The sequence below is a fragment of the Narcine bancroftii genome, chromosome 4, assembly GCF_036971445.1.
Source record: "Narcine bancroftii isolate sNarBan1 chromosome 4, sNarBan1.hap1, whole genome shotgun sequence".
NCBI lineage: Eukaryota > Metazoa > Chordata > Chondrichthyes > Torpediniformes > Narcinidae > Narcine > Narcine bancroftii.
This window is the reverse complement of record NC_091472.1, coordinates 286,741,682-286,754,472: the sequence shown is the minus strand read 5'-3', so window position 1 is coordinate 286,754,472 and position 12,791 is coordinate 286,741,682. Positions and strand designations below refer to the sequence as shown.

General features: G+C 37.0%; 1 protein-coding gene across 1 annotated transcript in view; it reads right to left on the bottom strand.

The window, feature by feature from the left end:
• LOC138762469 (uncharacterized) overlaps positions 1 to 12,791 on the bottom strand; it is a 44,488-nt gene that overhangs the window by 27,440 nt on the left and 4,257 nt on the right. Inside the window, exons 6-20 of the mRNA XM_069936226.1 lie at positions 12,574 to 12,597; positions 11,867 to 11,902; positions 10,847 to 10,870; positions 10,149 to 10,184; positions 9,130 to 9,153; positions 8,433 to 8,468; positions 7,416 to 7,439; positions 6,709 to 6,744; positions 5,690 to 5,713; positions 4,993 to 5,028; positions 3,976 to 3,999; positions 3,269 to 3,304; positions 2,249 to 2,272; positions 1,551 to 1,586; positions 532 to 555 (exon numbers count right to left, since the gene is read on the bottom strand). Of these exons, the coding sequence (XP_069792327.1) occupies positions 532 to 555; positions 1,551 to 1,586; positions 2,249 to 2,272; positions 3,269 to 3,304; positions 3,976 to 3,999; positions 4,993 to 5,028; positions 5,690 to 5,713; positions 6,709 to 6,744; positions 7,416 to 7,439; positions 8,433 to 8,468; positions 9,130 to 9,153; positions 10,149 to 10,184; positions 10,847 to 10,870; positions 11,867 to 11,902; positions 12,574 to 12,597 (444 nt within the window). The remainder of the gene's footprint in view (positions 1 to 531; positions 556 to 1,550; positions 1,587 to 2,248; positions 2,273 to 3,268; positions 3,305 to 3,975; positions 4,000 to 4,992; positions 5,029 to 5,689; positions 5,714 to 6,708; positions 6,745 to 7,415; positions 7,440 to 8,432; positions 8,469 to 9,129; positions 9,154 to 10,148; positions 10,185 to 10,846; positions 10,871 to 11,866; positions 11,903 to 12,573; positions 12,598 to 12,791) is intronic.

Below are 12,791 nucleotides of genomic sequence, written 5' to 3'. Positions count from 1 at the left end.
GAAAACACAACATAGAGACTGAAAGAGGATGTATTCCTGTGCCATTGAAGTTGTGAAGCAGAAAACTCATTTCAGTCATGATTGTTTGAAATTTCATTTCAGCTAGCATTCTTGTGAAGCAGGTGAACATAACATTCACCATATGGCATAATCAATGCCGTGAAGAGTATGTTTTCAAGACCAGATATCTGCTTCGAAATTCTCTGATTGAAAGACTTCTCTTAATGGCAATTGAATAGAATATTGGCAAAATGTAATCAATTTGCATCTGACTGTATTGACGTTAAGAGCCGTCTTATGAACATATTGATTCATAGCACTTACACTTCCATCCGGCAGGGGAGATGCCCCGATTTAAGTTTAGCTGCCGTAATTCAGTGTTACCAAGTCAACATTGTTGAGCTGCTTGCTTCAAAATCGTGAGATTTCCACAGAGGAATTTTTAAGATAAGAACCACATGAAATACTTCAATACCCAAACATCATATCACTGCATCGTGGAAGAATGATTGTGAAATCTACGGCTCTTACCTGTTGTATTTTCTGTATTTCCACCTGTAAAGGAGATTGTTGTAAAACATAACTCAAACATCCAATGTTCAACATAACATAGATATGCAGATTGTGTCTGATGATGGAGCAGTTGTATCACCCTTCATACTCATTGATGTGTTGGCAGAAAATTTCCTGTATATTGAGTTAATAGTTTGCAGTGCCTTGTCTTGATCTGAATGGCCATGCTGGTTATTTAGTTTACTCTCCATCAGGTGCCGACACTTCTCATACCCCAGTTAATAATTGTTGTGCATGTGGCACAATCATTAGGTGGAACACGAGATAATCAGCCATTATAATATGACATAACAGTTAAATGATGAGAAAATAAGTTTACAAGATACGGAAATAAAGGCTCTACAAGTGATTATCTCTACATTGTGTCTCAGAACACTATTTAATAATTTTGGAAAGAAGCACTGAGACATGTTGAAGATGCGTAAAGTCTGTGTCACTCAGTACCATGATACCATTCCTCCTTACAACATGTAAACATGTTCTAGTAACTAACTATCAAGTTTCTCTATCCCTTCATATATTTGAGAATGGGGGTGGTTGCACATCTATGTTTTTTTCATGCATTTTCCCTTCCTTATTTTGTCTACTTTTCAGGGGCTTGCATCAGCGTTGCCGGACGTGTATTGGCGAGACTATAAGGTTCATTTTCCTCAAATTACAGATCGTAGGAAAGGATTGTATATTTTGGACATTTCTGTTTATTTTCCTCCACTTTTGAAGGATCAGTCATGTGTATTTCTGCACACAGATCGAGATATTGACAGGAAATTAGTGTTGATGCATCAAATGGAAACCAAGAGCATATAAATTACTTCCCTTTGTTTCATATAAATGGGAGAAGTTAACGTGTGAGTGGAAACATGGTTCATGTGTATGAATTGAGCACTTTAAAGAAAGTTCCCAACATTAACTGCAACCAAAAAATGACGTATAATTAATTTGGTCTATTCCATCCAGAGCAATTAGAACAAACTTACCTGTCATTGTAACTGATGTGGGGGGTGATGTAGTTTCTGTGAAAGAGAATAATATAAATGGTATAATGGGATTCTCAGATGCAAAATTTTGAATGTCATTCAGAATGCACCCAAGGCACATCATCCTAAGATAATGGGACACTTTTGGTTAAGTGTCTCATATCTTGAAAACACAACATAGAGACTGAAAGAGGATGTATTCCTGTGCCATTGAAGTTGTGAAGCAGAAAACTGAATTTCAGTCACGACTGTTTGAAATTTCATTTCAGCTAGCATTCTTGTGAAGCAGGTGAACATAACATTCACCATATGGCATAATCAATGCCGTGAAGAGTATGTTTTCAAGACCAGATATCTGCTTCGAAATTCTCTGATTGAAAGACTTCTCTTAATGGCAATTGAATAGAATATTGGCAAAATGTAATCAATTTGCATCTGACTGTATTGTCGTTAAGGGCCGTCTTATGACCATATTGATTCATAGCACTTACACTTCCATCCGGCAGGGGAGATGCCCCGATTTAAGCTTAGTTGCCGTAATTCAGTGTTACCAAGTCAACATTGTTGAGCTGCTTACTTGAAAATCGTGAGATTTCCACAGAGGAATTTTTAAGATAAGAACCACATGAAATACTTCAATACCCAAACATCATATCACTGCATCGTGGAAGAATGATTGTGAAATCTACGACTCTTACCTGTTGTATTTCCTGTATTTCCACCTGTAAAGGAGATTATTGTAAAACATAACTCAAACATCCAATGTTCAACATAACATAGATATGCAGATTGTGTCTGATGATGGACCAGTTGTATCACCCTTCATACTCATTGAAGTGTTGGCAGAAAATTTCCTGTATATTGAGTTAATAGTTTGCAGTGCCTTGTCTTGATCTGAATGGCCATGCTGGTTATTTAGGTTTACTCTCCATCAGGTGCCGACACTTCTCATACCCCAGTTAATAATTGTTGTGCATGTGGCACAATCATTAGGTGGAACACGAGATAATCAGTCATTATAATATGACATAACAGTTAAATGATGAGAAAATAAGTTTACAAGATACGGAAATAAAGGCTCTACAAGTGATTATCTCTCCATTGTGTCTCAGGACACTATTTAATAATTTTGGAAAGAAGCACTGAGACATGTTGAAGATGTGTAAAGTCTGTGTCACTCAGTACCATGATACCATTCCTCCTTACAACATGTAAACATGTTCTAGAGACTAACTAACAAGTTTCCCTATCCCTTCATACATTTGAGAATGGGGCTGGTTCCACAACTATGTTTTTTTCTTGCATTTTCCCTTCCTTATTTTGTCTACTTTTCAGGGGCTTGCATCAGCGTTGCCGGACGTGTATTGGCGAGAGAATAAGGTTCATTTTCCTCAAAAGACAGATCGTAGGAGAGGATTATATATTTTGGACATTTCTGTTTATTTTCCTCCACTTTTGAAGGATCAGTCATGTGTATTTCTGCACACAGATCGAGAAATTGACAGGAAATTAGTGTTGATGCATCAAATGGAAACCAAGAGCATATAAATTACTTCCCATTGTTTCCTATAAATGGGAGAAGTTAACGTGTGAGTGGAAACATGGTTCATGTGTGTGAATTGAGCACTTTAAATAAAGTTTCCAACATGAACTGCAACCAAAAAATGACATATAATTAATTTGGTCCATTCCATCCAGAGCAATTAGAACAAACTTACCTGTCATTGTAACTGATGTGGGGGGTGATGTAGTTTCTGTGAAAGAGAATAATATAAATGGTATAATGGGATTCTCAGATGCAAAATTTTGAATGTCATTCAGAATGCACCCAAGGCACATCATCCTAAGATAATGGGACACTTTTGGTTAAGTGTCTCATATCTTGAAAACACAACATAGAGACTGAAAGAGGATGTATTCCTGTGCCATTGAAGTTGTGAGGCAGAAAACTCAATTTCAATCATGACTGTTTGAAATTTCAATTCAGCTTGCATTCCTGTGAAGCAGGTGAACATAACATTCACCATATGGCATAATCAATGCCGTGAAGAGTATGTTTTCAAGTCCTGATATCTGCTTCGAAAATCTCTGATTGAAGTTTTTGAAAGATTTCTCTTAATGGCAATTGAAAAGAATATTGGCAAAATGTAATCAATTTGACTCTGACTGTGTTCACGTTAAGAGCCGTCTTATCACCGTACTGATTCATAGTACTTACCCTTCCATTCGGCAGGGGAGATGCCCCGATTTAAGCTTAGCTGCCGTAATTCAGTGTTACCAAGTCAACATTGTTGAGTTGCTTGCTTGAAAATCGTGAGATTTCCACAGAGGAATTTTTAAGATAAGAACAACATGAAATACTTCAATACCCAAACATCATATCACTGCATCGTGGAAGAATGATTGTGAAATCTACGGCTCTTACCTGTTGTATTTCCTGTATTTCCACCTGTAAAGGAGATTGTTGTAAAACATAACTCAAACATCCAATGTAGAACATAACATAGATATGCAGATTGTATCTTATGATGGACCAGTTGTATCACCCTTCATACTCATGGATGTCTTGGCAGAAAATTTCCTGTATATTGAGTTAATAGTTTGCAGTGCCTTGTCTTGATCTGAATGGTCATGCTGGTTATTTCAGTTTACTCTCCATCAGGTGCCGACACTTCTCATACCCCAGTTAATAATTGTTGTGCATGTGGTGCAATCATTAGGTGGAATACGAGATTATCAGCCATTATGTTATGGCATAACAGTTAAATGATGAGAAAATAAGTTTACAAGGTACGGAAATAAATGCTCTACCAGTGAATATCTCTCCATTGTGTCTCAGGACACTATTTAATAATTTTGGAAAGAAGCACTGAGTCATGTTGAAGATGTGAAAAGTCTGTGTCACTCAGTACCATGATACCATTCCTCCTTACAACATGTAAACATGTTCTAGTGACTAACTAACAAGTTTCCCTATCCCTTCATACATTTGAGAATGAGGCTGGTTCCACAACTGTTTTTTTCATGCATTTTCCCTTCCTTATTTTGTCTACTTTTCAGGGGATTGCATCAGTGTTGCCGGACATGTACTGGCGAGAGAATAAGGTTCATTTTCCTCAAATTACAGATCGTAGGAAAGGATTATATATTTTGGACATTTCTGTTTATTTTCCTCCACTTTTGAAGGATCAGTCATGTGTATTTCTGCACACAGATCGAGAAATTGAAGGAAATTAGTGTTGATGCATCAAATGGAAACCAAGAGCATATAAATTACTTCCCTTTGTTTCATATAAATGGGAGAAGTTAACGTGTGAGTGGAAACATGGTTCATGTGTGTGAATTGAGCACTTTAAAGAAAGTTCCCAACATGAACTGCAACCAAAAAATGACGTATAATTAATTTGGTCCATTCCATCCAGAGCAATTAGAACAAACTTACCTGTCATTGTAACTGATGTGGGGGGTGATGTAGTTTCTGTGAAAGAGAATAATATAAATGGTATAATGGGATTCTCAGATGCAAAATTTTGAATGTCATTCAGAATGCACCCAAGGCACATCATCCTAAGATTCTGGGACACTTTTGGTTAAGTGTCTCATATCTTGAAAACACAACATAGAGACTGAAAGAGGATGTATTCCTGTGCCATTGAAGTTGTGAAGCAGAAAACTCATTTCAGTCATGATTGTTTGAAATTTCATTTCAGCTAGCATTCTTGTGATGCAGGTGAACATAACATTCACCATATGGCATAATCAATGCCGTGAAGAGTATGTTTTCAAGACCAGATATCTGCTTCGAAATTCTCTGATTGAAAGACTTCTCTTAATGGCAATTGAATAGAATATTGGCAAAATGTAACCAATTTGCATCTGACTGTATTGACGTTAAGAGCCGTCTTATGAACATATTGATTCATAGCACTTACACTTCCATCCGGCAGGGGAGATGCCCCGATTTAAGTTTAGCTGCCGTAATTCAGTGTTACCAAGTCAACATTGTTGAGCTGCTTGCTTGAAAATCGTGAGATTTCCACAGAGGAATTTTTAAGATAAGAACCACATGAAATACTTCAATACCCAAACATCATATCACTGCATCGTGGAAGAATGATTGTGAAATCTACGGCTCTTACCTGTTGTATTTTCTGTATTTCCACCTGTAAAGGAGATTGTTGTAAAACATAACTCAAACATCCAATGTTCAACATAACATAGATATGCAGATTGTGTCTGATGATGGACCAGTTGTATCACCCTTCATACTCATTGATGTGTTGGCAGAAAATTTCCTGTATATTGAGTTAATAGTTTGCAGTGCCTTGTCTTGATCTGAATGGCCATGCTGGTTATTTAGTTTACTCTCCATCAGGTGCCGACACTTCTCATACCCCAGTTAATAATTGTTGTGCATGTGGCACAATCATTAGGTGGAACACGAGATAATCAGCCATTATAATATGACATAACAGTTAAATGATGAGAAAATAAGTTTACAAGATACGGAAATAAAGGCTCTACAAGTGATTATCTCTACATTGTGTCTCAGAACACTATTTAATAATTTTGGAAAGAAGCACTGAGACATGTTGAAGATGCGTAAAGTCTGTGTCACTCAGTACCATGATACCATTCCTCCTTACAACATGTAAACATGTTCTAGTAACTAACTAACAAGTTTCCCTATCCCTTCATACATTTGTGAATGGGGCTGGTTCCACAACTATGTTTTTTTCTTGCATTTTCCCTTCCTTATTTTGTCTACTTTTCAGGGGCTTGCATCAGCGTTGCCGGACGTGTATTGGCGAGAGAATAAGGTTCATTTTCCTCAAAAGACAGATCGTAGGAGAGGATTATATATTTTGGACATTTCTGTTTATTTTCCTCCACTTTTGAAGGATCAGTCATGTGTATTTCTGCACACAGATCGAGAAATTGACAGGAAATTAGTGTTGATGCATCAAATGGAAACCAAAAGCATATAAATTACTTCCCTTTGTTTCCTATAAATGGGAGAAGTTAACGTGTGAGTGGAAACATGGTTCATGTGTGTGAATTGAGCACTTTAAAGAAAGTTTCCAACATGAACTGCAACCAAAAAATGACATATAATTAATTTGGTCCATTCCATCCAGAGCAATTAGAACAAACTTACCTGTCATTGTAACTGATGTGGGGGGTGATGTAGTTTCTGTGAAAGAGAATAATATAAATGGTATAATGGGATTCTCAGATGCAAAATTTTGAATGTCATTCAGAATGCACCCAAGGCACATCATCCTAAGATAATGGGACACTTTTGGTTAAGTGTCTCATATCTTGAAAACACAACATAGAGACTGAAAGAGGATGTATTCCTGTGCCATTGAAGTTGTGAGGCAGAAAACTCAATTTCAATCATGACTGTTTGAAATTTCAATTCAGCTTGCATTCCTGTGAAGCAGGTGAACATAACATTCACCATATGGCATAATCAATGCCGTGAAGAGTATGTTTTCAAGTCCTGATATCTGCTTCGAAAATCTCTGATTGAAGTTTTTGAAAGATTTCTCTTAATGGCAATTGAAAAGAATATTGGCAAAATGTAATCAATTTGACTCTGACTGTGTTCACGTTAAGAGCCGTCTTATCACCGTACTGATTCATAGTACTTACCCTTCCATTCGGCAGGGGAGATGCCCCGATTTAAGCTTAGCTGCCGTAATTCAGTGTTACCAAGTCAACATTGTTGAGTTGCTTGCTTGAAAATCGTGAGATTTCCACAGAGGAATTTTTAAGATAAGAACAACATGAAATACTTCAATACCCAAACATCATATCACTGCATCGTGGAAGAATGATTGTGAAATCTACGGCTCTTACCTGTTGTATTTCCTGTATTTCCACCTGTAAAGGAGATTGTTGTAAAACATAACTCAAACATCCAATGTAGAACATAACATAGATATGCAGATTGTATCTTATGATGGACCAGTTGTATCACCCTTCATACTCATGGATGTCTTGGCAGAAAATTTCCTGTATATTGAGTTAATAGTTTGCAGTGCCTTGTCTTGATCTGAATGGTCATGCTGGTTATTTCAGTTTACTCTCCATCAGGTGCCGACACTTCTCATACCCCAGTTAATAATTGTTGTGCATGTGGTGCAATCATTAGGTGGAATACGAGATTATCAGCCATTATGTTATGGCATAACAGTTAAATGATGAGAAAATAAGTTTACAAGGTACGGAAATAAATGCTCTACCAGTGAATATCTCTCCATTGTGTCTCAGGACACTATTTAATAATTTTGGAAAGAAGCACTGAGTCATGTTGAAGATGTGAAAAGTCTGTGTCACTCAGTACCATGATACCATTCCTCCTTACAACATGTAAACATGTTCTAGTGACTAACTAACAAGTTTCCCTATCCCTTCATACATTTGAGAATGAGGCTGGTTCCACAACTGTTTTTTTCATGCATTTTCCCTTCCTTATTTTGTCTACTTTTCAGGGGATTGCATCAGTGTTGCCGGACATGTACTGGCGAGAGAATAAGGTTCATTTTCCTCAAATTACAGATCGTAGGAAAGGATTATATATTTTGGACATTTCTGTTTATTTTCCTCCACTTTTGAAGGATCAGTCATGTGTATTTCTGCACACAGATCGAGAAATTGAAGGAAATTAGTGTTGATGCATCAAATGGAAACCAAGAGCATATAAATTACTTCCCTTTGTTTCATATAAATGGGAGAAGTTAACGTGTGAGTGGAAACATGGTTCATGTGTGTGAATTGAGCACTTTAAAGAAAGTTCCCAACATGAACTGCAACCAAAAAATGACGTATAATTAATTTGGTCCATTCCATCCAGAGCAATTAGAACAAACTTACCTGTCATTGTAACTGATGTGGGGGGTGATGTAGTTTCTGTGAAAGAGAATAATATAAATGGTATAATGGGATTCTCAGATGCAAAATTTTGAATGTCATTCAGAATGCACCCAAGGCACATCATCCTAAGATTCTGGGACACTTTTGGTTAAGTGTCTCATATCTTGAAAACACAACATAGAGACTGAAAGAGGATGTATTCCTGTGCCATTGAAGTTGTGAAGCAGAAAACTCATTTCAGTCATGATTGTTTGAAATTTCATTTCAGCTAGCATTCTTGTGAAGCAGGTGAACATAACATTCACCATATGGCATAATCAATGCCGTGAAGAGTATGTTTTCAAGACCAGATATCTGCTTCGAAATTCTCTGATTGAAAGACTTCTCTTAATGGCAATTGAATAGAATATTGGCAAAATGTAACCAATTTGCATCTGACTGTATTGACGTTAAGAGCCGTCTTATGAACATATTGATTCATAGCACTTACACTTCCATCCGGCAGGGGAGATGCCCCGATTTAAGTTTAGCTGCCGTAATTCAGTGTTACCAAGTCAACATTGTTGAGCTGCTTGCTTGAAAATCGTGAGATTTCCACAGAGGAATTTTTAAGATAAGAACCACATGAAATACTTCAATACCCAAACATCATATCACTGCATCGTGGAAGAATGATTGTGAAATCTACGGCTCTTACCTGTTGTATTTTCTGTATTTCCACCTGTAAAGGAGATTGTTGTAAAACATAACTCAAACATCCAATGTTCAACATAACATAGATATGCAGATTGTGTCTGATGATGGACCAGTTGTATCACCCTTCATACTCATTGATGTGTTGGCAGAAAATTTCCTGTATATTGAGTTAATAGTTTGCAGTGCCTTGTCTTGATCTGAATGGCCATGCTGGTTATTTAGTTTACTCTCCATCAGGTGCCGACACTTCTCATACCCCAGTTAATAATTGTTGTGCATGTGGCACAATCATTAGGTGGAACACGAGATAATCAGCCATTATAATATGACATAACAGTTAAATGATGAGAAAATAAGTTTACAAGATACGGAAATAAAGGCTCTACAAGTGATTATCTCTACATTGTGTCTCAGAACACTATTTAATAATTTTGTAAAGAAGCACTGAGACATGTTGAAGATGCGTAAAGTCTGTGTCACTCAGTACCATGATACCATTCCTCCTTACAACATGTAAACATGTTCTAGTAACTAACTAACAAGTTTCCCTATCCCTTCATACATTTGAGAATGGGGGTGGTTGCACATCTATGTTTTTTTCATGCATTTTCCCTTCCTTATTTTGTCTACTTTTCAAGGGCTTGCATCAGCGTTGCCGGACGTGTATTGGCGAGAGAATAAGGTTCATTTTCCTCAAATTACAGATCGTAGGAAAGGATTGTATATTTTGGACATTTCTGTTTATTTTCCTCCACTTTTGAAGGATCAGTCATGTGTATTTCTGCACACAGATCGAGATATTGACAGGAAATTAGTGTTGATGCATCAAATGGAAACCAAGAGCATATAAATTACTTCCCTTTGTTTCATATAAATGGGAGAAGTTAACGTGTGAGTGGAAACATGGTTCATGTGTGTGAATTGAGCACTTTAAAGAAAGTTCCCAACATTAACTGCAACCAAAAAATGACGTATAATTAATTTGGTCTATTCCATCCAGAGCAATTAGAACAAACTTACCTGTCATTGTAACTGATGTGGGGGGTGATGTAGTTTCTGTGAAAGAGAATAATATAAATGGTATAATGGGATTCTCAGATGCAAAATTTTGAATGTCATTCAGAATGCACCCAAGGCACATCATCCTAAGATAATGGGACACTTTTGGTTAAGTGTCTCATATCTTGAAAACACAACATAGAGACTGAAAGAGGATGTATTCCTGTGCCATTGAAGTGGTGAAGCAGAAAACTGAATTTCAGTCACGACTGTTTGAAATTTCATTTCAGCTAGCATTCTTGTGAAGCAGGTGAACATAACATTCACCATATGGCATAATCAATGCCGTGAAGAGTATGTTTTCAAGACCAGATATCTGCTTCGAAATTCTCTGATTGAAAGACTTCTCTTAATGGCAATTGAATAGAATATTGGCAAAATGTAATCAATTTGCATCTGACTGTATTGTCGTTAAGGGCCGTCTTATGACCATATTGATTCATAGCACTTACACTTCCATCCGGCAGGGGAGATGCCCCGATTTAAGCTTAGTTGCCGTAATTCAGTGTTACCAAGTCAACATTGTTGAGCTGCTTACTTGAAAATCGTGATATTTCCACAGAGGAATTTTTAAGATAAGAACCACATGAAATACTTCAATACCCAAACATCATATCACTGCATCGTGGAAGAATGATTGTGAAATCTACGACTCTTACCTGTTGTATTTCCTGTATTTCCACCTGTAAAGGAGATTGTTGTAAAACATAACTCAAACATCCAATGTTCAACATAACATAGATATGCAGATTGTGTCTGATGATGGACCAGTTGTATCACCCTTCATACTCATTGAAGTGTTGGCAGAAAATTTCCTGTATATTGAGTTAATAGTTTGCAGTGCCTTGTCTTGATCTGAATGGCCATGCTGGTTATTTAGGTTTACTCTCCATCAGGTGCCGACACTTCTCATACCCCAGTTAATAATTGTTGTGCATGTGGCACAATCATTAGGTGGAACACGAGATAATCAGTCATTATAATATGACATAACAGTTAAATGATGAGAAAATAAGTTAACAAGATACGGAAATAAAGGCTCTACAAGTGATTATCTCTCCATTGTGTCTCAGGACACTATTTAATAATTTTGGAAAGAAGCACTGAGACATGTTGAAGATGTGTAAAGTCTGTGTCACTCAGTACCATGATACCATTCCTCCTTACAACATGTAAACATGTTCTAGAGACTAACTAACAAGTTTCCCTATCCCTTCATACATTTGAGAATGAGGCTTGTTCCACAACTATGTTTTTTTCTTGCATTTTCCCTTCCTTATTTTGTCTACTTTTCAGGGGCTTGCATCAGCGTTGCCGGACGTGTATTGGCGAGAGAATAAGGTTCATTTTCCTCAAAAGACAGATCGTAGGAGAGGATTATATATTTTGGACATTTCTGTTTATTTTCCTCCACTTTTGAAGGATCAGTCATGTGTATTTCTGCACACAGATCGAGAAATTGACAGGAAATTAGTGTTGATGCATCAAATGGAAACCAAGAGCATATAAATTACTTCCCTTTGTTTCATATAAATGGGAGAAGTTAACGTGTGAGTGGAAACATGGTTCATGTGTGTGAATTGAGCACTTTAAAGAAAGTTTCCAACATGAACTGCAACCAAAAAATGACGTATAATTAATTTGGTCCATTCCATCCAGAGCAATTAGAACAAACTTACCTGTCATTGTAACTGATGTGGGGGGTGATGTAGTTTCTGTGAAAGAGAATAATATAAATGGTATAATGGGATTCTCAGATGCAAAATTTTGAATGTCATTCAGAATGCACCCAAGGCACATCATCCTAAGATAATGGGACACTTTTGGTTAAGTGTCTCATATCTTGAAAACACAACATAGAGACTGAAAGAGGATGTATTCCTGTGCCATTGAAGTTGTGAGGCAGAAAACTCAATTTCAATCATGACTGTTTGAAATTTCAATTCAGCTTGCATTCCTGTGAAGCAGGTGAACATAACATTCACCATATGGCATAATCAATGCCGTGAAGAGTATGTTTTCAAGTCCTGATATCTGCTTCGAAAATCTCTGATTGAAGTTTTTGAAAGATTTCTCTTAATGGCAATTGAAAAGAATATTGGCAAAATGTAATCAATTTGACTCTGACTGTGTTCACGTTAAGAGCCGTCTTATCACCGTACTGATTCATAGCACTTACCCTTCCATTCGGCAGGGGAGATTCCCCGATTTAAGCTTAGCTGCCGTAATTCAGTGTTACCAAGTCAACATTGTTGAGTTGCTTGCTTGAAAATCGTGAGATTTCCACAGAGGAATTTTTAAGATAAGAACAACATGAAATACTTCAATACCCAAACATCATATCACTGCATCGTGGAAGAATGATTGTGAAATCTACGGCTCTTACCTGTTGTATTTCCTGTATTTCCACCTGTAAAGGAGATTGTTGTAAAACATAACTCAAACATCCAATGTAGAACATAATATAGATATGCAGATTGTATCTTATGATGGACCAGTTGTATCACCCTTCATACTCATGGATGTCTTGGCAGAAAATTTCCTGTATATTGAGTTAATAGTTTGCAGTGCCTTGTCTTGATCTGAATGGTCATGCTGGTTATT